Source organism: Oryctolagus cuniculus, chromosome 10 (genome assembly GCF_964237555.1).
Source record: "Oryctolagus cuniculus chromosome 10, mOryCun1.1, whole genome shotgun sequence".
Lineage (NCBI taxonomy): Eukaryota > Metazoa > Chordata > Mammalia > Lagomorpha > Leporidae > Oryctolagus > Oryctolagus cuniculus.
In genome coordinates this window covers 114,409,296-114,433,197 of record NC_091441.1, presented here as the reverse complement: position 1 = coordinate 114,433,197, position 23,902 = coordinate 114,409,296, and the positions used below count along the sequence as shown (strand labels likewise).

Sequence of the window (23,902 nt, the reverse complement as noted above, 5' to 3'; positions counted from 1 at the left end):
TTGCTCATCTCACGGTGAGATCCTGGGCGTCCACTACGGGCCCCTTCGAGCAGTGCCGCAGCCATCTCCGTAGTGAGTGATGGCTTTGCGGCTACAAACTCAAGAGTTTGCGTGACAAACTCAAGAGCGTGCAGGGGTCAGGCAGGGACATAAATGAGAGATGCGTGTTGGTAAACGCAAGGAATGGTCCGTGTTCCTTAGGAATATTCTATCTTGCACCCTACATCGCTTGAAACACGTGGCGCGCTCAGTGTGTCGCTTATTTCTACTTTTAATAGACTTGAGTTTAAAAAAAAAAAACATACCTCTGTTGTGAAAGTGCCCCCAGTGCAAACTGGTGACACCTGGCACCTGCACGTGTGGCTTGGATGCCACCGAGTAAGAGTGACAAGGACGGTGGGAAACTGGAGAGCGCCTGCTGTACTCTGCCCGTTGCCACCATGTAGCAACTGGCCTTGTGTGCTCAGATCTTCCTGTTTTTACCAGAAGCTGCAAATCTGGGCTTCTCTCTGAAATGTCCTAATTTTTACATGTTGGCATCTAATCTGGAAAAACAAAAGAAAACACCATGTGGGCCAGACAAAACATTTGCTGGCCCAGTGCAGCCTGATTTGCTGTGTTCTCAACCCCTGGCACAGAATTTTGTTCATTTCTCTCTTGTGGTACTTAGAGTCTATCCAGAATAAAGGCCAATTTTTAATCTGTTTAATCCAGAAGTCTAGAAACTCTTTAAAAAGCAATGGCTATATTTTATTTATTTCCGGATTATTCCAGAGCTTGGTCAAGTTGGTGGTGGTTATTACTATTTGATGGCTACATGTATTCATCGAATGGATGAATAAGTGAGTGAGTAATGAACAAGCATTGATTATTTGGTTTTGGCCAGTCGTAGGTTTCTGTTAGAACAGAGGGCACACGGGTTCTGACGGCAGCTGGACAGTCAGTTGGTAGTCCAGAAGGACGCAGAACAAAACAAAAGTCTATAAAAAACAGAGAGTAGAACTCAACACAGATCAGCCCTTCCTCACTGACCCGGCCTCTGCCTCTTCGGCTTCCAGTCTGACCTTCACATGCGACAGACTCTGTTTCTAGACTGCGCTTACATTACAGGTCAGATCGTGCCTATGGCTAGGTGGTTCTTATGATCACTGTCCCCATGGGCTTGCTCACATTTGAATTTATCCTTTCCAGTTCAGCCTCCGACTTTTCCTACCCAAAGATCCTTCCCAAATGCTCTCTTAGGCGTCTGTGAACTCTGGTTTTCCCTTTTAAATGCAGTGCCTCAGGTTGATGTCACCCATGATGCCATATTTGCTGGCCCATCTTATTCCAGTCAGGCTACTCTCCAGCAGTATTTACAGAGTACCTGCTGCAGGCCAGATGTGGACACACGTTTCCTTGGTTAATCTCCACAGCAACCTGTGAGGTTGGGATTGTTATCCTATTTACAAAGGAGGAATCAGATTTAGTGAGGTGTCACAATTTGCCTAGGATTACAAAACAAGTAAGTGGCGCTAAGTGATTGTGTAGGGTTTGGAGAGTTGTCTCGGAATTTCAGTGTGCAGTGGGCTGGGTGCAAGATTGGCACAGGACAAAGGTTGGATAGAGAATTCACGCTCTATCTGTGCCATGGAATTTGATGATGTATCTTTTTTTTTATAATTCTGTTTCATGTTTTTAAGATTTATTTATTTATTTGAGAGGCAGAGAGAGAGAGAAAGACAAAGAGAGGTCTTCCATCTGCTGGTTCACTCCCCAAATGGTTGCAATGGCCGGAGCTGGGCTGACCTGAAGCCAGGAGCCAGGAGCTTCTTCCGGGTCTCACATGCGGGTGCAAGGGCCCAAGGACTTGGGCCATCTTCGCTGCTTTCTAGGCCACAGCAGAGAGCTGGATTGGCAGTGGAGCAGCCAAGACTCGAACCAGCGTCCATATGCCGGCTTTACCTGCTGCGCCACAGCACTGGCCCCAGTGATCTATCTTTTGACTCTGTCTTTTTGGTAAAAGGGGCAGTGGGAAGAGGGAGCCTCCTGCAGGGGTGCTGACTGCCTGCAGACCTGTGAGCCTGCCAGGGAAGGTGCCGGCGGAGGCTGCAGGCTGTCTTGTGGAATTCTGGCCCAGGTGAGGGAGTCAGGACTACTGGATTCTTCCCAAATCTTGAGCTTTCGTGATGTCATTAAAGTCTGAAGGGGTTGAGATGAAATTTTACCAGCTTGTCATTTACTGTATGTGCATTGTATGTCTAAAACAAAGCAACAGACCTATGATGCAGTGGGTCTACAAATGTATAAAATGTGGTCCATGTCCTTGAATCGCTTACGACTAGAGAGACAACACAGTATCTGAAACAGTGAAAATATAGGAGACTATATCGAATTCCCACAACCTGTATTATACAGATTCCAGGTACAGCAAGAGTTTGCTTTGGAGTAAATCAGACCCTCTGTGTTAAATTTTGGAAGGCAATTTCAAGAATTTCAGGGAAAATAGGTTTTCACATCTGAAAGGAGAATGGTTTAAGCTTGACCCAAATGAAACACTCAAAAGTGATTTCTTGGTGCCCAGCATTGTGGCTTAGCGGGTAAAGCTGCCACCTGATGCCAGCATCCCATATAGCTGCCAGTTTCCAGTCCTGGCTGCTCTACTTCTGATCCAGCTCTCTGCTGTGGCCTGGGAAAGCAGTGGAAGATGGCTTAAATCCTTGGGCCCCTGCATCTACCTGGGAGACCCAGAAGGAGCTGGCTCCTGGCTTTTGCCTGGCTGAGCCCTGGCCATTGCGGCCATCTGGTGAATGAACCAGCAGATGGAAGATACCTCTCTCTCTCTGTAACTCTGACTTTCATATAAACAAATGTTTTTTTTTTTTAATAAAAAAAAATAAAACAAGTGATTTCCTGATAGGTCAACCCAAGATGACCCTTATAAAGAAGAGGCCACACAGGACTCACTTTGATGAGCTCAGATGTGTGCAGGGCAAAGGGCAGCCACATACCCAAGGGCAATTACAGGTGAGAGGTGCAGACCCCTTTTTTCGTACTCCATCGCAGCAACCCACAGGTGTCAGCTGTTACTTGCAAGGCTGGCTTGTGTACACTGTGAGGGGGGAAGGCATCTCTCCTTGTTTTATAGGTGAGGATGACAGCCCAGATGAAAGATAAGATTTTTTTTACCTCCCCTGTGCTTCGAATGTGAAATGTGCCAAGGGCATTTACCATGGGTTCCAAGAAAGAAAGTGCAAGAAATAAGGCCCCGATCTGTTTCTACATAATACGAGAGGAAGCTGGAGAACTCCAAGCCCGAGTTTGCTTCGTCCAGAAGCATGCCCAGCTGGAACGCATGTAGCCATCACCTGTTCCTGCTCTCCGTCAGCCAGCGGGTATCACTGCATAAACAACGTGCCTCCTGCTGTAGTCCTTCTCTGTAACAGCTTCCCACTGGGTGGTACTTTCCTTGAGGGCAGGGAGGGACTCGACTCATCTTGTATCTAGTAGTGCCCAGCGCCCACCGGACACTGAATATCTGCACAGATTTACTAGCCTTCACGTTTCTCAGTTAGTCTAGCCTTTAACGGTATTCTCAGAAGAGTTAGTGCCCTCAGCTGTTGACCCTTTGAGTCATTTCTGGCGTCTGGCTTCTGGACAAGAGGAAATTGGGACACAGCGCTAACTGCCTCATGGATCATGATTTAACGGACTGCCAAGCTATGGTGGTTGAATGGGATTTGCAACCAAATGTGATTCTTAGCCATTATTTTTCTCCCCATACTACACACAAGTGTTTCATAATGGAAACAAAGTTTGCTTTCCTGGCCATTAGCAGATCTCATGGTTTGGGTTCTTAATTGTTTCTTTGTCTTGTCTTGTCTCCTGTTTAGTATATATGACCTCGCCTTTAAGCCTGATGGAACGCAACTGATTTTGGCTGCAGGAAACAGATTACTGGTAGGATTTTGTCTGAGTTTCCTTTTTAAGTGCTTCTCCCCGCCCCCTCTTGTAAGTACTCTGAAATTTGACCCTTTTTTTTGAGATAAAAAAGGCAAGGGCGGAAAAACCAGTCATTACTTTTTAATAGGGAAGGAAATGGGCTATTTAAAACAGGTAAGTAAACTGTCTATCAGATAGGAACTTGTGAACAAAACCTCCTTTGGAGTCATTAATCTTTCCCTTTCTTCTTTGAGACACCCATAAAAAAGTTTAAGACAATTAATCAAAATGCCTTTGAAAGTGGGCTGGTGTCAATTCATATTTTGTCCCCATGAAAAATTGAAGCAACAGGACTGAAGGCACTGCTTCCATGGGAAGCCAGATAGCCTGACCCTAACTTTTAGGCCCTGGCATACCTAAACAATTCCATATGGACGCTGTCCTATTTTTCCTATTTTCAAAGCACATAAGCTCCCTCTGGAACCTATCCCAGTGAATAAAAGTAATTTTCAGAGAACTTTTTATGTTTGACCTAAAAACCTCAATCTGAGCGCTCCTTCTTCCTGCGTAAATCTGCTTCCTCTTCTCTGTTGTCTCTAGATATGGAGGCTGACAGATCTCCATTCTTTGTATGGTGACTACGTAATCTTAAAACTGCAGTTAAATTGTTGTGCAGACTTCTCTCCAAGGTGAAAGGTCTTGTTAGTTTCCCTTCACAGGTGTTCTCCAACACTGTTTACCCTTTCAGAGCATTTTGCCCCAATTTCTCAGGTGGCATGGTGTTTTTAACTGTGTTTGTAGATGTTACACAGCTATAATAGATCCTGAATTCCTGCGACAGATGGGTTTTATAACACTCCCTTCTACTTAAAGGCCCTCAGCTCAGGTCTGTGACTTTTAGACTCTAGTAGCAAATATGGAACATCTCTGTATGAAGTTGATGTTAGGGGCAGGGCTGGCACTAAAATTTAATCATGTTGTAGCTGGCTCTTTGAATGCACTGGCTTTATTTGGGAGAGCCAAATGCGGTTTGTTGAGAGTCTCAGTGGAGTAATTGAAACTTTGTCTCTCCAAGATTAGTGGTTCCTAGTCACATGTGTGTAGAATCAGGACCTCCACTCCTTGGTTATCCACTTAAGTCTTCTTTCTCGTTTTCTGGTTTCACAGTGCAGTTTTTGTTTGATAAAAATTTAGAGTATTGACATATTCTGTTATAAAAATTAAAATAGCTGTAGCAATCCTGCAGGAACTCTGACAGATATCATGTAGATGATCCATACTTTCGTCTTTTTTTCCCTAGGTTTATGACACTTCTGATGGCACCTTACTTCAGCCCCTCAAGGGACACAAAGACACTGTGTACTGTGTGGCGTATGCGAAGGATGGTGAGAGGCGCCTCAGAGCTATTCATGCTCTGCTGACTCATTCACTCTTTAGTGCTTTTTTGTAAGCTCAAATGTAGCCTGTAGCTTCGGAAGATAGTGAAATCGCTTGGACTTCAGTTCCCTCACCCAAATCAACAGTGTTCTTTGAAGGTCATAGTATGCTGCAGGCACTGTTGAGGGTGCTTGAGATGCTTCAGAGAACAAAACAAAGGTCCTTGCCCTTGTGGGGCTTGTATTCCACTGGGGAGGGGGAGAAGGAAGAAGGTATGAGGGAAGACTTGTGAACATTGTAAATAAGTAAAATAAAGGGTGGGTGTGTGGCACAGCAGGTTAAGCCACCACTTGGGATGCCCGCATCCCATATTGGAATCGGTTCGAATCCCAGCTGCTCATATCTGATCCATTTTCCTGCTGATAGATCCCTGAGAGTCAGCAGATGGTGGCTCAAGTGCTTGGGCTCCTGCTACCGTGTGAGAGACCTGGGTGGACTTTGGGGCTTCTGGCTTCAGCCTTGTCCAGCAGTGGCTATTGTGGGTACCAGGGAGTGAACCAGCAGATAGAAGATTCATTCATTATCTCTCTCACAGTTTTCAAGTGATGAAAAATAAACATTTAAAAAAATAGGTAACTTAAGAGAATGCTGGAAGGTAAGAAGTGTGGAAAAAGAGAAAGTGGAGCAGAGTAAGGAGGATTGAGAATGAGGGACCTGGGAGTATTGAGTAGGGGAGTTAAGGTGGGGTCACGGAGATGGGGACAGGTGAGCGGAGACTTGAAGGCCTGATGCAGTAGGCATCTGGGGAAGAGCCCCTTTGCAGAGGCCTCAGATGGGATTGTGCCTGCCAGGAGCTGGGCATAGAGACCCAGAGAACAGTAGGGGATGAGGTAGAGAGGTGGTGCACATTGGGTAGCCAGGTTGTCAGCTGTTGTAAGAACTCTGGCTTTGGTTCTCAGTGCACATGAGGAGGGCTCAGATCTGGTTTACATTTTTGAAATGATCCCTTTAGCTGCCTACTGGAAGCAGCTTATAAGAGGTGAGGATCACATCAGGGAGACAAATGAGGAAGCATCCTGCAGGCAAAGGGTGACCCCCGCTCAGACCTCTGTGGGCAGAGGAAGTGGCGAGAAGTAATCAGGATTCCAGACATGTTTTCAAAGTGGAGCCAGCATTCACCGGGGAGATGGATACAGGATGTGAAAAAAATGCCAAGGCTGAGTCCCAGGATTCTGACCTGAGCGAATGAAAGAACAGGGTTGCTGTCCACTGCAGTGGGTGGAGAAAGCTTGTTGTGGAAGATCAGGGGTTCTGTTTTGGGTGTGTTGGACTTGAGGAAAGTTGATGCTATAGGACAGAGGATAGAGAATTGCTGGGATAGGGATGTCGAGTGGGCAAAAAGAGATGGGGCTTAGGGCATGGATGGGCATTTGCTTTGGATAGGGGCGTGGTGGCAAGCTCAGGTGCTGGCAGGTGGGAGTGTGGGTATTATGAGTCTACTGGAAATTTTCTTCATTTCCTTCCATGTTTCAGTGAGATAAGAAGTAACATCAGCTGAGAGTAAGGATGGGGAGGGAGGTGTCAGAGTTTGGAATAACAGGAAAAAATGTGAATTCCCTGCCTAGGATAGTGAGATGGACCCGGGTATTGTGAGTTCCCTGGGACAGGAAGGCCCACGAGAAGCTGGTGGTCAAGAACTGAGGTGAGATCGGTGGTTTGGGTGATGATGCCTGTTTCTCCGACACTTTGAATAGCATAGATCGAGGGGGGATTGTGTTGGATTTAACTGGATTAGTGGTTTTGCAGGTGCTCTCTACCTTCACATCACCAAGTGAAAGGAGAGGGCAAGGGAGCAGAGGGTGTATACAAAAGAGTGATTACATACATTGGCCTTGACATGTCTCCTGAGTAATGAGGGGAGAGGGGAACCTTGCAGCATGAGGGGCAATGGAGACGTGGTAGGTGAGGTTGAAGGATTCTTGCTCAAGGGGCACTAGGAAAGTTGAGAAGGTGGGAAGGTGTTGGCCAGAGAATGGGTGCTTGAAATTGAAATTGAGAATTTAAAAAGAATTGCTGCTACCCCACAGAATAGTGTCAGTGGAAGGAACGTGGACTTGGAACAAGACAGCTCTGAGTTCTAACCCCAGAAGCTCTGAGTTAGGTCTAGTCATGGAGCCTCTCTCGGTCTCAAGTTCCTCATGTATCAGGGAATGTGGAGTTAGAGATGACGTCTGGAACTGCTGCTGAGAGGGCACGGAATTAGAATGTGCTTGGATAAACCCGGGAGATCATTCAGGCCCCAGCTTTGTGACTTCTGGATGTTGGACCTCTTTGACAGTCAGATGAAAGCTATATATAGACAGACCCCTCTCTAGCAAAATGCACCTACTTCGTAGGTATACAAAATGTCATACGTGTAGTTATGGTCTGATTCATGCAATCTGTTCACGTTAGATCTATATAAAGACGTGGAGAATGCAAGTAACTTGCCAAGATCATTCAACAACTTGATACCAACAGTATAATACTGATTTCTTGCCTCATAGTAAGGAGTGCTGTACCATGGTGGTCACATTTTTCTGGTTCACGTTTGAGTTCAAGTTCATGGTAGTATTGGAAGACCTGTAACAGGGAACCTAGAGAGCTAAACTGTTTGCTACGTCCTGGAAGTCCCCTAGGGACATGAACCAGTCCAGGGCCTTGTAGAAGGCTCAGGAGGTACAGCTAGGCTGGTGGGCCTCAGGAGTTCCTAAGTCTAGAGGGCTCTTTGACTTGTAACACTGTTAAGGCCCTGGAGGATGTTGGAGTATGACCTGCCCACAGAGGCATTTGGACAGTACTTTGCAGAGCCTTGTCTGATATGCTTTCTCATCTGACCCTTTGAACAGCCCAGCAACCCTGGGAAGCATAAGGGTTCCTGCCTGTCTTGCAGATGAGAAGACAGGTTTGGAGCCATCTTGAGGGCAGAGCTAGGCCTCAGCCCGGGCCTCCCACTGCAGAGCCCTAGGTACTAATGACGCTTATGTAATGACTGAAGTCTTTGGATTCCTCTAAATTGGTCTTTTCCCCCCTGAAAATTGAGACACAAGGTAATTTCAGTGTGCTGTTTAAGTCTGCTTATTCCGAATTCTGCCTTAAATTTATTAAGTATTTATTGAGCAACCATGCTACAAAGATAAAATCTTGTTACTTTTTATTCAAGGGAAACAACATAAAACAACTTGGAAATAATAGTAATAATAGCTAATTTTTTAAAGCATTGATTCTATGTTGTGAACACTTGGTATGATCCAGTGTGTGTGTGTGTGTGTGTGTGGTCCTTTAATCTTCATATTAACTCTGCCGGTAAATGCAAATATTGTATCCTTTTTTCAGATGAGGAAATGAAAGCAGAGAGGTAGTCAGTAGATCATTGCAGGTCACACAGCTGGTCAGTGATGTCACTAGCATTCTTTTTTTTATTTATTTGACAGTGAGAGAGACAGAGAGAAAGGTCTTCCTTCCGTTGGTTTACCCCCCAAATGGCCGTTACGGTTGGAGCTACGCCTCCTCCTGGTCTCCCACGCAGGTGCAGGGCCCAAGCACTTGGGCCATCCTCCACTGCCCTCCCGGGCCACAGCAGAGAGCTGGACTGGAAGAGGAGCAACCGGTGCCCATATTAGATGCTGGCGCCACAGGCAGAGGATTAGCCAAGTGAGCCACAGCGCGGGCCCTATCACTAGTGTTCTTGAATCAGAGGCTGAGCCCAGGGCCCATGCCCATGTATCTGCTGCCTGCCAGGGTGTGGGAGGAGAGACACAGATCGTAATGAAAGGGAGCAGCTTCTGTTTGGGCTTTGCGGCAGTGTCGGGGCTCACCTCAGTACCCCTGCTGCAGCTACCATGACAGGTGCCTTCTGGGTATTATCGCAGCTGACCCCCACAAAGAGCCTATGAGGAAAGATTATTCATGCTTTCTGTTTCGGTTAAAGATACTGAGGCTTAGGGAGCAGTGACTTGTCCCAGGTCACCTTCCACTTGCTCTAAGAATGGAGTCTAACAGTTCTTTTTTTTTTTTTTGACAGGCAGAGTGGATAGTGAGAGAGAGAGAGACAGAGAGAAAGGTCTTCCTTTGCCGTTGGTTCACCCTCCAATGGCCGCCGTGGCCGGCGCGCCGCGGCCGGCGCACCGCGCTGATCCGATGGCAGGAGCCAGGAGCCAGGTGCTTTTCCTGGTCTCCCATGGGGTGCAGGGCCCAAGCACCTGGGCCATCCTCCACTGCACTCCCTGGCCACAGCAGAGAGCAGGCCTGGAAGAGGGGCAACCGGGACAGAATCCGGCGCCCCAACCGGGACTAGAACCCGGTGTGCCGGCACCGCTAGGCAGAGGATTAGCCTAGTGAGCCGCGGCGCCGGCTGGAGTCTAACAGTTCTTAACAAGCTGGCAAAACTTGGCCATGCTCAACTCTGCAGAGTATTTGAGGGCTCCCCAGTGTTTGCTGTGGGATGCCCTGATCCTCTTTGGACTGTTTGTAAACCTGTAACAGTGGAATAAGTCCGTACTCATTGTAGACTGCCTGTTTCCAGTCCTTTCTCTCATGAAGCCCAGGTGGTTTGTGAATATAAACCTCTGCTTAAATCATTTCTTTGGCTTCCCACTGCTTTGTGATAAAGAGCAAGATCTCTGTTGTGGCCCTAAAGCCCCTGGAGGTCCTTCTACTACCCACTTTACTCCATGTTCTCAGTGTTCCATGCTGGCTCCCCTACACTCCTCAGTTATGCTTTGCTTTTCCTGCCTCTGGGCCTTTGCACATCTCTTCTACCATGTGGATAAACCCTTCTCTCTTTGCACCTGGCCAAGCTCCGCTCATCTTTTCCATTGTACTGTCATCTCAGTTAGGTCATCCTGGAGATGTTGACCAAAGAGTATAAGGTTTCAGCCGGGCAAAAAGAATAGGCTTTTGAAGTCTGTTGTACAGCATGGTGACGATAGTCAATAATAGCATATACTTCAAAATTGCTGAAAGAATAAATGTTAACTGTTCTCACTACAAAAAAATAAGCTTCTGATGTGATATATTAATTAGCTTGATATGAGCATTGTATGATGTATACATGTATCAAAAGATCACATTGTATCCATAAGTATGTGCAATTATTATTTGTCAAATTAAAATCCAAGTGTTGAGGCCGGGGTTGCGGCACAGTGGGTTAAGCTGCTTCCTGTGATGCAGGCATCCTATTTGACACAGGTTTGAGTCTTGGCTGCTCCACTTCCCATCCAGTTCCCGCTAACACACCTGGTGAAGCAGCAGATGATGGCCTGAGTGCTTGAGCCCCTGCTACCCACATGGGAGGTCTGGTTGGAGCTCTAGGCTCCTGACTTTGCTCTGGCCCAGCCCTGGCTATTGTTTCCTTTTGGGGAGTGAACCACAGGTGGAGGTTCTCTCTCTCTCTCTAACTCTAAATAAATAAATCTTAAAAAAAATGTAAATGTTGTTTTACCACACGCCCACCTGCATGCATGCACACTGCTACTGTTATGAGAGCACTGAATTCATCTTTTGAGAGAGAGACATTTATTATGATTCCAGGCCTGCAGGAAGATGGGGCAGATAACATCAAAACCCAAATCAGTCTCATCGTTCAGAACGGGGTTTGGGAATTTATGGAGTTAGGGTAAATGGGATGTAACTGGGCAAAACTAAGTGACAGAAGGTGATAGGTGCAGCGGCAAGGGCTGCAGAACGCCTTCTGAGCAAGCGCCATGATAACTCAGGCCTTTACGTCCATTGCATGCTCAGAGCTGGCTGCTGACTCATCATCAGAGGTGTCAGCATTGTAATGAACCAGCAGCAGGCATGGTGGTGGGGTGGTTAAGCTGTTGTTTGGAACCCATGCTTTCCATGCTGAAATGCCTAGGCTTGAGTCCTGCTTACTTTTCCAAACTGTCCTTCTGCTGTGTGCACCCTGAGATACAGCAGCTGTTGGCTGGGGTACTTAGGTCCCTGCCACCCATGTGTGAGATCCAGATGAAGTTCCAGGCTCCTGGCTTCTGCCTTCCCCAGTCCTGGCTGTTATGGGCATTTGGAGAGTGAACCAGAAGGTGGAAGTTTGATCTCTCCTTCCTTCCTCTCTTTCTCTGTCACCCTGCCTTTCAAATAATTTTTATTTTTAATCTAAAAACTGAAGGAAAAAAGACACATTATAATTAATCATTCAGCTACTCTCCATTCAGTCAGAGTCAGCCTGCTCAGGCTCTGGTTACAATATTGTATGCAGCCTTTTGTGTCTGGTTATATCAGAGACCCCAAAAGACAGTTCCACAGATTTTTACAAAAGATTACTTTTGGGGGAGGGCAGGTTGCAGTGGGCAGGCAGGTGACTATTAGGGGCTGTCAGTATGACAGTATGGGCAGCTAAAGGAAGCATGCTGTTAAGCAAGGGAAGGAGGATCCTTTGTTGTCTGTGGTTTAATAAATATTATTTTTTAAACTTTTATTTAATAAATATAAATTTCAAAAGTACAACTTTTGGATTATAGTGGCTTTCCCTCCCACCTGAACCATCGCATCTCTCACTCCCTCTCCCATCCCATTCTTCATCAAGATTCATATTCAATTATCTTAACATATAGAAGATCAACTTGGTATGTACTAAGATTTCAACAGTTTGCACCCGCACAGATACACAAAGTATAAAGTACTGTTTGAGTAATAGTTTTACCGTTAATTTGCATAGTACAACACATTAAGGACAGAGATCCTACATGGGGGGCAAGTGTACAGTGACTCCTGTTGTTGATTTTGTGGTTTAGTAAATAAATGAGGTCCCCAGTTCTTTCATCAGACTCGCGTCTTCCTGCCATGTCTCATTTGTGGTGGATTCGTTCATTTGAATGGCTGCTTCTTTGCTGGACTAAATGCCCTGAGAGCAGCCATGTGTGTTTTAATCACAGCTCACTCTGGGCGCAGAATCCAATACCTGCATGCGGTAGCCCTCCGTGCATCTGGTTTGCTCACTGCAGAGCAGGCTTTGAACCCAAACGTTCCAACTCCATGGTCCTTCCTCCTAGAACTTAGAACAAGTAGTTGAGAAAGAGCTGACACTTAGGTACTTAAAGGACTGGTCTTTTTTTTTTTTTTTTTTAAGAACTCTTTGGGAAATTCTGGTTTAAAATACATGTGAGGATTTTCTTTTCAAAAACACTTTTAGGCAAGCGCTTTGCTTCTGGATCAGCTGACAAAAGTGTTATTATTTGGACATCAAAGCTGGAAGGCATCTTGAAGTACACGTAAGTCACCATTTAGGTGTGTGCTGTTGTTCGTTTGACACAGGAATAGTAGCAAAAGCCCCTTAGAAAGGCTGTAAGGAAGAACTTTTTTCTCTGAAATTGAATTTGATAATAAGTTATGGGGGAGGGTGGGTTTAGGGACTAAGTGAATGAGCATTTCTTGAGCATTTCTTGAGCACTTGCCAGGTTGGCTCAGCGCCTGGCTGGGGATTTTCGCTCCTCTCAGTTAATCCGAATGGGCACGTCCCATCCCACCCCCACGCTGTCCTCTCGGTGTCCCCATCTCAGGAAGTGGTCTCACATCCACCCGTAGTAAAAGCCAGAAGTTGAGGGTCCGAGTGCTCCAGGCCGTTCTCACTGTTGGGGCTCTGTTCATGGTCCCCCTCCCTCCATAAGTTAACCTCCACTTTCCCAGTCGACCCCGGCTCAGATGGCGCTGCCTCTGAGAAGCCCGTCCTGCTCTGCCCGCCCGGAGCGGGGTTCGCTGTGGCATTGGCAGCAGTTGTAGTTTTGCATTTGTGCTGGTGACTGATCCATATCAGCCTGTGCACTCCAACAAGGCAGACACTGCATGTGTTTTTGTTCACTCTTTGGTCTCTGGTGTCTTGTGCAGCGCCTGGTCCATAGTACGTACTCAACAGTTTTGTTTTTTAACTGTGGTAAGATGTACCTGACATAAAATGTTATCCTAACCATTTTCAGTGTACGGCTCAGTAGAATATGAAGTACAGTCACTTTGTACAACCCGTCTCCAAAAGCTCTTATCTTGCAGAAGTAAAACTCTACACCTACTTAAAACAGTTTCCCTTTCCCCTTCCCTCCAGCCTTTGGCGCCAACCATTCTACTTTGTGCTCCTCGAATTAGACTGTTCTGGGTATCTCATATGAGTGCAGTCATTTGTCCTTTTATGATCTTAGCATAATGTCCTCCAGCTGCCTCCATGTGGTAGCTTGTGTCGGAATAGCCTTCCTTGTTAAGGCTGAATAATACACTGTTGTAGGGAGAGAGCACGTTTTACTCATCTGTTCATGTGTTGATGAGCACTTGGTGACTTCCGCCTCTTGGTCATCATACATAATGCTGCTGTGCACACAGGTGTACCACTGAGGAAACACTAGGTAAAGTGTGTCGCTCCCCCTCTTCATGGAGGAACGACACTAAGTACTGCCTAGGCTTCATATCCGAGTCACGGCACCATTATGTCGCTCCCCCTCTTCGTGGAGGAACGACACCAAACCCTGCCTAGGCTTCATATCCGAGTCACAGCACCATTATGTCGCTCCCCCTCTTCATGGAGGAACGACACTAAGTACTGCCTAGGCTTCATATCCGAGTCACGGCACCATTATGTCGCTCCCCCTCTTCGTGGAGGAACGACACAGGACCCTGCGCTGTTCTTTCGTCTGCTCGGCCCTCCCCGGGTTTGCTGCTGGTTCTTCCCGGGTTGGCTACTATCCCTTCCACCTCCGTGGAAGGGCAGTTCCCCCTGGCCACATTCCCCACTTCCGCAGGGGAGCGGCACACCGCCGGCCGGTTCTCTCGGGGGCTGCACGGGTTCCCTTAGATGTTCCCCATAGATGTTCCTGGTGCATGCCGTCTCTCTCCTCCTTTATAGTCCTCCTCCGCCAATCCCAACTCGGCTGCCCACACGCCGAGTACGCTGCTCTCCTCCAATCAGGAGCAAGTCCTACAGTTAATTGGTTGAACTGGAGGCAGCTGTGCGGAAGCTGCCTACCTCTCTCCCAGCGCCATATTGTGGGAGAGCAGATGCACAGAATAAGTCTTAATTCGAGTAACAGTCTAGTCCGGATTGCTCCCCACAGATCCCCCTTCCTTTTTATTTTTTTAGCGTTGATACGCGCCTGTCTTCGGTGTCCCGCGGCACACACTCTGCTCTACTTGCTAGAGTTGCCACAGGCTCTTACAAGTCCTATCAGGCAAACCGAATCCGGGTCCTCTCTTCGCCATGTTGTGAGGAGGTTTTTAGGCGCTGATGCGTGCCTGTGTTCGGTGCCCTGCAGCGCATACTCTGCTCTGCTAGAACTGCCTGCAGGTGTTTACAAAACCTATCAGGCAAACCGAATCCAAGCCTTCTCATTGCCGTATTGTGGGGGAGACTTATTAGTGTTGGTTTGTGCCTATCTTCGGTGACCTGCAGCTCATACTCTGGTCGAGCTGCTTGTTGGCGCTTACCGCCTTAAATCAGGCAGACCGAATCCAAGCTTAATATTGTTGTATTGTGGGGAAGCCTTACTGATGTTAATTCGTGCCTGTCTTCGGTGACCTGCGGCGCATAAGCTGCTAGCCGCCGCAGGTGCTCATCGTGCTCATCGCCTCACTTAATCAGGCAGACCGAATGCAAGCTTTCTCATTGCCATGTTGAGGGGAGGCCTTATTTTTCTCTATTTCTCTATCTCCGGGCATTCCTATTTCTCCCATTTTACTTCTATCTTCCAGCATTCCTATTTCTCTCACTTTACTTCTAAAACTTCTGTTTCTCTTATCCCCGCAGCTTCCCGGCGCCTCGCCCCGCCGGCGGGTTCCCGGCTCTGCGCCGCTTCAGCCCGCGCGCCTCTCTCATCTGCGCAGCTTCCCGGCTTTGCGCGGCTGGGCTTCGCGCGCTCCGCGGTCTCCACGCTTAACCCTTTCGCGTCTGAACCACGGCCTACGCCAGCGTTCCCTATCTATTCACGCCCCGTGCTCTCTCTGCACGCGGCGGCTTCCGCGAGTAACACAGCGTAGCTTGCGTCTCCACCACTAGCATTCAATCCAAGTTCCCCGGGCTAGCCTGGCGAATTCAACCCAGCGTACGTCTCCGCCCCACGGTTTGGCTTCCCGTCCTTTGCTCCCCGGGCTAATCAGACGGATCCCAATCTGGCTTGCGTCTCAGCTTCTGGTTTCAACTTTTCGCCCCCTATTCCCGGGCTAACTTGAGAACCCCAAAGTGGCTTTCGTATCCGCCTCGGCCTGCCCCCCGCGGCTTCAATTTCCCTAACACTTTTCTCTACCCGGTATGTTTCCTTAAGTTTTCTTCCAACAATACTCCTCCCTCATTTCTCCTGGCCTCTCCCCACAGTCCGCATCCAAGTCTGTTTGTTCTAGCTTTCACTTTCTGGCCTCTCCCCACAGTCCGCTTCCGAGTCTGTTTGTTCTAACTTTCACTTTCGCTTTCGACCTTAGAGATTTCTCCCAGCTTCCCCCCGTAGTCCGTATCCGAGTCTATGCCTAGGCTTTCAACAGCTTCCTCCGGCACCTCTTTCGTCCGGCTTTTCCCTAGGCTGTTTGCTAGTCTCTCTCTCCGATATTTTCCTGCTTCTTCCCGTTTCTTCCCTCTTAAGTTTGCTATCCGACCTAGGTTTCCTAATCCGAGTCATTTCTTCCCTCCTAAGTTTCATATTCGTCCTAAGTTTCCTATCCGTCCTAGGTTTTCTATCCGAGTCAGGTTTCCTATCCGAGTCACGTTTCTTCCCTCCTAAGTTTTCTATCCGTCCTAGGTTTCCTATCTGAGTCACGGCACCATTATGTCGCTCCCCCTCTTCGTGGAGGAACGACACAGGACCCTGCGCTGTTCTTTTGTCTGCTCGGCCCTCCCCGGGTTTGCTGCTGGTTCTTCCCGGGTTGGCTACTATCCCTTCCACCTCCGTGGAAGGGCAGTTCCCCCTGGCCGCATTCCCCACTTCCGCAGGGGAGCGGCACACCGCCGGCCGGTTCTCTCGGGGGCTGCACGGGTTCCCTTAGATGTTCCCCATAGATGTTCCCGGTGCATGCCGTCTCTCTCCTCCTTTATAGTCCTCCTCCGCCAATCCTAACTCGGCTGCCCACACGCCGAGTACGCTGCTCTCCTCCAATCAGGAGCAAGTCCTACAGTTAATTGGTTGAACTGGAGGCAGCTGTGCGGAAGCTGTTTACTTCTCTCCCAGCGCCATATTGTGGGAGAGCAGATGCATAGAATAAGTCCTAATTCCAGTAACAGTCTAGTCCGGTTGCTCCCCACAAAGTGTTACTCAGAAGTGAAAGAATAAAACTGGAGCCAAGATGCCATGTGTGGTATGGGACTCTGAATTTTCACTGTTACCTAAAGATTTACTGTGTTTCCAGATCTTGGTCTGCAGTGTCTTCATGGCACCACCACCCTGTATTTCCAGGATTCTGCAAACACAAAGAGTAAAGCAGCGACCAGAGCACTTCCTCTGTACCTGGCAGCAGACCAGGTGCCTTCGTTCGGTTTACACACTGGAGGTGTCCCTCAGGATGGCCCTGGAGGAGGTGGTATTTTAACTGGGCCAGGATAATGGTTAGGTAATGGCAGTGGGGTTGAGAAGCAAGCCAGGAGACAGAGCATTAATCCCTGTGCTTTTGTTGGTCACCTGCAGGAGAGCCTGCGGTGGGAAGTCAGGCTGCGGTTGCATTGTTAAAATCCTCATTTGTAGCCACTGAGACACTTATGGTTTGCTGTATAATAATCTATAGTTGTTTGCTCTTCAGGCACAATGATTCTATCCAGTGTGTGTCCTACAACCCTGTGACCCACCAGCTGGCATCTTGCTCCTCCAGTGATTTTGGTAGGTTATGATTCTCAGTATTTGTCCTGGAATAACTGAAAATGTGGGCAAAAAAGGCTGGAATCTCTTTAGAAGGTGGTGGTTTTCTCTGAGCATTGATAGTATTTCTCTACCTTCAGTGACTCATGGGAGGCTGTCAGTTGTTCTGTAAATTGTATAGAATCCAAGACACCAAATAATGACCTTGAGTCTGGCAAGACTTTAGAGATAACAAGGGCCCCAGGGGAGGAAGTGGTAAGAAGGATGGAGGGCACAGGCATAAGTTGGCGTTGCCACCTCTCGGAAGCCTTCCCCAACCCACCTGGCATGGACAGTTCCCCTGTCCCCAGCTTGGCATTCGCCCACATCCAGGTGTGTGGGAAATTCCTTGCTGTGTCAGCATGGTCGTGTGGTGTGTCATCGTTCCTTGTTTAGGTGGCTGTAACTGCCCTTCCTGAGGCTGGAACACCTTGAGGAGTCCCTCCTGGCCCCATGGGTGGCAGGGAAAAGTTTCAAGGAGGAAGAGGGGGCGGGAGGGAGAGCAATGGGGCAGAGGCTTGTAGGTTTTCTCTACTAAAGGTTCTCAGCCCTCTGAGTTCTCTCTTCCTTGCTGAGAGATTGTGGGTCCCCTGGCACAGCTGTTAGGTGTGGAGTTAGAGACCTAAGCCTGTCAGTATTCAGTGGAACATAGCAGCCCCACCCCTTTGCCCCCCTCTACTTCACTGAGGTTCCAAAAAGAGGGTGGAGTTGAAAGCATATTGTGTAAGTGAATGGTAAGGGACTGCTATTTTAAAATGTTAGCATTTTCTCCATGTGATTCACTGGTCTAAGGGGTTCATTTGGGAATTAAAACAACAAAATAGAATCCCCACCCTCAGGAAACTTGTGGTCCTGCAGGGTGGTAGGATTGGTAAGGATATACTCAGTCGTCATGTTGTTGTATGCTTACAATGTGCTGGGCCCTGTGCTCTGTGGCAGCCCCAGAGGTCAGGTTTTATTCTCATTCCCACTGCACTGCGGAGAAAGAACTAGGCCTCAGAGCAGTTTGGTGATCACTGGAGGTCACTTTGCCAGTAGGAGGTAGAAACAGGGCTTGGACCCAGGCCAGGTCACTGTGTCCAGAGCTGCTGTGGCAGGCACTGCTGAGGGAGGCCCAGGAGGGAGGGGTTTCCTCCAGCTGGCTCGGTGGAGTGCAGATAATGTACACAGGTGGAACTGTTTGGGGGATGCATTCTGAACCTGGGGAAGGGCAATAAACAACTTGTTTGAGGAGGCACCTGGCTGTGTAAATATATTTGTGCATTGTATTTCCCTTTTCGTCATGCTTCACAGCTCTGGCAAAGAGTAGTGTGTGCTTGTTTTGTGGGCATACATCTGGTGCTGTCGGGCTGAGCCAAGGTGTCAAGGGGCAGACAGGAACAAGCCTAATGTGACCCGTGGGCCATGGATGGGGCACAGCTCACCTACGGTCATGTACTGTCAGGGAGACCTGGCGAGGAAACAGGACTTGCAGAAAGCATAACTCGTTACTTTGAATACTGATGTGCTCTGGCTCCAGTGTCCTAGTTACGGTTGGAGAAGCTGTCATTTCTTTGAGAGTTAAGTCTCTGAAAAGTTGGCTGGAATATCACCAGTTTATTTTTCCTCTAGAAATAATTATAGATTCCCAGTCAATTGCGAAGATAGTACAGAGATGTCTCCTGTACTCTTCATCCAGTTTCCCCAAATGGATGCATCTTATATAATGTATCAAAACCAGGAAACTGGGTCTGGCACAGGATGGCTAAGTGGTTTGGTCGTTTTATCACACATGTGGGTTTCCATTGTCCTTACACAGAACTGTTCCATCACCACACAAGCAGTTCTTAGGACCACACCCACCCTCCTGACCTCCTATTGTCCCTAGCCCCTGGTAACCATGAATGTGATCTTCATTTCTGTAATCGTATCATTTAAGATTGTTAGAAGTGGCTATGAAGAATTGTAGGACTTTCTGAGTCTGGCTTTTTCACTCAGCATAAAGTCCTGGAGATGAGACCCACCTGGGTTGCTCTATGAGTCAATAATTTGTTCCTTTTCATTGCCAAGGTGTATTCCAACCAGTGTGTCTTCTTTTATATTATTGTGTGTTGAAGGGCTGTGGTCTCCGGAACAGAAGTCTGTCACCAAATATAAATCAAGCAGCAAGATCACCTGCTGCAGGTAGGTGAAGGGCAGCTTTGAAGACAGGCTTTATTGCCTCTGGAGAAGAAGCTCTCAGAAGCCCGTTATCTCACACAGCTGAGAAGGCCTTAGGTTAATTAGTTGGTTTGGGCCTTTTTTTTTAATCTCTTTTTTTGCTTTTCTCGTCTTCCTGCTGGGAAAGACCTGGGCCCGTGACCCTCACGCCAGTGAGGACTCTGCAGTCGCCCTCCTGCCATTTTGTGGCAGCAAGCCTGGCAGCAAGCAGAGTTTCTCTGGAAATGTGAGGCTGTCCATCATCGGGCAGTGTGTGTTGGGGAGGAAGCACAGGCTTCGACTTGCTAGACCTGGGTTAGAATCCAGATTCTCTTACTGACAGGCTCTGTGACCTCAGGAAAGCTACTGAATCCCTCTGAGATAGAGCTTCAGGCTCCTTGTCTCTGACAGATGCGGAAAAAAACACTGACTTGATAGTGTTGTTGTGAAAGACATACAAACTAACCAGTGTGAGGCATGCAGCACGACACCTGGTGTGCAGGAGGCACTCTGTCAGGGCGGCTCTTCCTGCTGCTCCACTTCTTAGTGTAGCCCTTCGACTCAGCATGTGTTGAACGCCTCCCGCCAGGCATGCCCAGTTCCAGGGGCTGGGATCACCAAGACAGAGAGTCTGTCCCTAGTCCATCACCTTCACTTCAGCCACACTCAGTGAATTCCTAAGGTGCTCTAGTAGGGAGTGGGGCTGCTTCAAAGCCAAGGGCGGTCATGGAGGGATGCATGGCGGGCTGTGGGAGCTCAGGAAAAGGCACTGCTGCCTTCATTTCTCATTGCTGGTTCCAGGTAAGTGGGGTTTTGTTAGGTGCTCTGATTTTGTATCAGGATCAGGAGTGATAGCACCGTAACTAGCCACTGTGGCTTCAACAGATGTTCTTTTAAACCATGGCGTCATCTTCACTGGTTTTGCTTTCTGTGTGTTCCCCTTCCTCTCCTCCTGCATTTTGTCACTTGTGTGCACAGCTGGACGAATGATGGTCAGTACCTGGCTCTGGGGATGTTCAATGGTGTCATCAGCATACGGAACAAAAATGGTGAGGAGAAAGTGAAGATTGAGCGGCCGGGGGGCTCCCTCTCCCCGATATGGTCCATCTGCTGGAACCCTTCCAGGTACTTGTATGGCTGTATTCCTTCTAGGACAGACATAATTAGGAGGAAGGGCTTTCTCAGCAGCCTGAGTTCTTTCTGTCTTCCAGAGGTCTCCGTACAAATGCTTCTCACCTCACTTGACTGGTGTATTTTGGAACCCATTCCACTTGAATGGAATTTTAAAAGAGCCTATCTTGAGTTTTGGAAAGAATCCCAGAGATTTGCCCAAACAGATGAGCTATCTAGGCCAGCCCCAAGAGTATGGGGTGTGCACGTGTGCACGTGTGAGGAGAGCGTGAGCAAGATAGGAGGGCCGCATCCTTATGCATTAATAGCTGAGCCCTTCCTGTGGCTTTTTGTCTTTCCTTTATTCACTTCTTCCTTCCAAGTCTGGGCAGAATATATGCCCACTTGTTAATAAACAGCTTTTCATGCATCTTTTCTGCTGCCCATGCCAAAAAAAAACACAAAAACCAAAATTAAGTCTACAAATGTCCTAAAATCCTAAACGTCCACAGTTGGCATCTGACTTGTCAAATCTTGCACATGCTCTCCTTTCTATGCCCATATGACACTGAGGGTGGACTAATAGCTTTAAATACTCTTTGTATAATCCTACAATATTAAATCAACAGCACCCCCACAAAGTTTTCTGAAGGCAAACTGAAGGACTTAATTAGCACCCCAATGTCATCTTATAGGTGGGTGCCTACTTGACTTGGGAGGTTCTTTAACTTGAATGCCTTTCCTATGCCAGTTTGTTATGCTCTTTCCTGAATAATGTTCAGTCCAGACTGTATCGTACATGTCTAATGCCATCAGAGGCCATTAGCCTACCTCACAGTTCCTGCTGTTTGATTTTGTGGCCACAGATATCTTTGTGGCTTCAGGCTACCATTTTTAATTCATGAGAAGCAGGATGCCCAGTGTACCTGGTGGCCATGTTCTTCCGGGTAGGGTTCAGGGGCTTCTTGACAGGTTTTGAAATTATAGCTTTAGAGTAGTTTAAGGTGATGTGATTGTGAACAACCATTTACTGTCTACAGCCGTTGGGAGAGTTTCTGGATGAACAGAGAGAACAAGGATGCTGAGGAAGTCATTGTCAACAGATATTTTCAGGAAATCCCTTCCACTCTGAAGTCAGCAGTGTACAGTAGTCAGGGTAGTGAGGCAGAGGAGGAAGAGCCCGAGGAAGAGGACGACAGTCTCAGGGACAACAACTCGTGAGTGTGTCCCAAGGAGCGAGAACCCTCCTTGTAAGGGCCCAAGCCCCTTGCAAACCTGCTGGGACAGATGCTGTTGCGAAACTCCTTGGCCAAGGGGAGCAGTTCAGGGGCTGGGGGAACTGATGGTGGGAGCCCCTGCAACACAGGGAAGCACACCCTTAAAATTCATGTCAAGGTTATAATGTAACCCTGAGAAACTGTAGGAAGTACTGAGAAATGTAAAGGAGATGGTTCAACTTTGGCGTAAAACCCCACCCTCTGAGGAAGTCACTGTTGGCATTTTGGTGTGTTCCTCTCAGTCTTTTAGTGTGTTCATGTAATGAGCTGTATCATATCCTCCTTTTCTTTTTTTTCCCCACTTAACATCCTACACTGAACTCATGCCAGTAACACTGAAATCCTCTGAAAAGCATGCTTTTTAATGTAAGCACTGTATGTCCTTGCATGGATGCCCTGTTACTGAACGCATTTCTGAGCCTTGTCCCATGTTGTACCTGGCTTGCATTTGCTAGGACACTCATTAGCAGGGAGTCACTCATCTTTACCCACAGTCCTAACACCCTGGTCCTGGCTGTCCAGCCTTTCTTTCTTCTCTTCAGTCGAGATGACCTATAGGGGAAACGCTGGCAGGTGGGAGTGGGGAAAGCTGGGGCAGCCAGGGTATTTTGAGGGGGCGATAGTGATCAAGCTTGGACTTTCCAGGCTGTGTCTGTGTTGCCTGAGGTTGCTTGGAAGAACCTCCAGGTCATGGGTGCAAAGAGGGACAAGGAAAAGAGGAAAGGGAGGCTTCAGGCTTGCATATGTGCTTCAGCCAGAGCAGCCTTTTGTTGTTCAACCTGAGTATGTGCTTTGGTGAAGAATTCCATTGCCTGGGGGTGGGGGGAAGAGTTTAAAAACAAACAAACAAAACCCACCAATCCAGCCTATAAGTGGCCTCCCCAAGAGGGCTTGCTGCAGGCTGGGCTCTTGGACTGAGTTTGGACTTCAGCGCCAGGCAGAGCTCACCTCCAGGTCCCCTCCTGTTAACACTCCTCTCCATCTTTGTCTTTTTTCTCTGAGTTCTGAATTGGTGCCTCTGTGACATTTACCACTTTGTTGCTGTTGACTAGGTTCTCCAAACAAGGCTGCACCGCAGTGTCTACCTGTTCACTGATGCTTCCAGTGACTCCAAGTACTGCACTCTGAAAAGCTGAAATTAATTAACAAAGAACAGGCGACATCAGATGGATTAAGACCCAGCCTCAGAGGCCTCTGTCTTGTATTAGATTCCCAGCTTCCACCTGGGAGGCACCAATCCCTCAGCTTCTTGGTTTCAGAGACAGCTAGCTGTTGGTCTTGAGTCCATTGCTCTTTTTGTTAGATCCAGTCAGAAACCATTTCATCTGTTTGGGGACCCCAAATGCAATAGAAACTAGTTTTAGGTGTTGATTTTCCCTTTTTAGTAAGATTTTTCTTCTTCTTTTTTTTCTTTTTGACAGGCAGAGTGGACAGCGAGAGAGAGAAAGAGACAGAGAGAAAGGTTTTCCTTTTCTGTTGGTTCATCCCCTAATGGCCGCTGCGGCCGGCGCGCTGTGGCCGGCGCACCGTGCTGATCCAAAGCCAGGAGCCAGGTGTTTCTCCTGGTCTCCCATGCGGGTGCAGGGCCCAAGGACTTGGGCCATCCTCCACTGCACTCCTGGGCCACAGCAGAGAGCAGGCCTGGAAGAGGGGCAACCAGGACAGAATCCGGCGCCCCGACCGGGACTAGAACCCGGTGTGCCGGTGCCGCAAGGCGGAGGATTAGCCTAGTGAGCCGCGGCGCCGGCAGATTTTTCCTTTTTAAGAAGAAGCAAGCTTCCACTCTGTCTATTAAAAGATCAGATAGTCCGTGCCTTCCCCCTGCAAAAGGTGTTTCTCTGCTGTCTTATCTGCTAGTGCATAGGAGAACACTCTAGGGTCTGTATCCTTGCTCTGGCTTGGTGCTACCCAGGAAGCTCTGGAATGAGGAGTTTCTGCTGTGCAGCTCTGGCTCTGTCCCAGCACCGTCAGCTCATGGCAGGAATTCAGTGAAATAGCACATCCCACCTCCCCTTCCTCCCACTGGACTGATTGATGGGTTGGACCTAATTACAACTTTTGGCCTCAGAAAAACTGGACAGTTTGGCAGCCTGACAGCCTGGCCAGGGCTTTCTTTTTCCTGTTGTTTGTTGAACTTTGAGGGCTACACTCATCAACAGACCATGGCCCCTCATAACCTCTTTTGTC

At 48.1% G+C, this 23,902-nt stretch overlaps 1 protein-coding gene across 12 annotated transcripts in view; it reads left to right on the top strand.

Annotated features, from left to right (window-relative positions):
- IFT122 (intraflagellar transport 122) overlaps positions 1–23,902 on the top strand; it is an 87,486-nt gene that overhangs the window by 11,548 nt on the left and 52,036 nt on the right. For 7 of the 12 annotated variants that reach the window (XR_007921664.2, XR_011379648.1, XR_007921665.2 and 4 more), the window contains exons 2-8: positions 3,873–3,939; positions 5,222–5,306; positions 12,491–12,569; positions 17,056–17,132; positions 19,247–19,313; positions 20,307–20,453; positions 21,479–21,655. Coding sequence is in view for 6 of the 12 variants with exons in the window: in XM_051851732.2 (XP_051707692.2) it covers positions 3,873–3,939; positions 5,222–5,306; positions 12,491–12,569; positions 17,056–17,132; positions 19,247–19,313; positions 20,307–20,453; positions 21,479–21,655 (699 nt within the window). In the remaining 6 variants the exon portion in view is untranslated. Of the gene's footprint in view, positions 1–3,872; positions 3,940–5,221; positions 5,307–6,942; positions 7,001–12,490; positions 12,570–17,055; positions 17,133–19,246; positions 19,314–20,306; positions 20,454–21,478; positions 21,656–23,902 lie in introns of those variants that run through there. The other 5 variants (XR_011379651.1, XR_011379650.1, XM_051851735.2 and 2 more) reach the window with 2 other exon arrangements.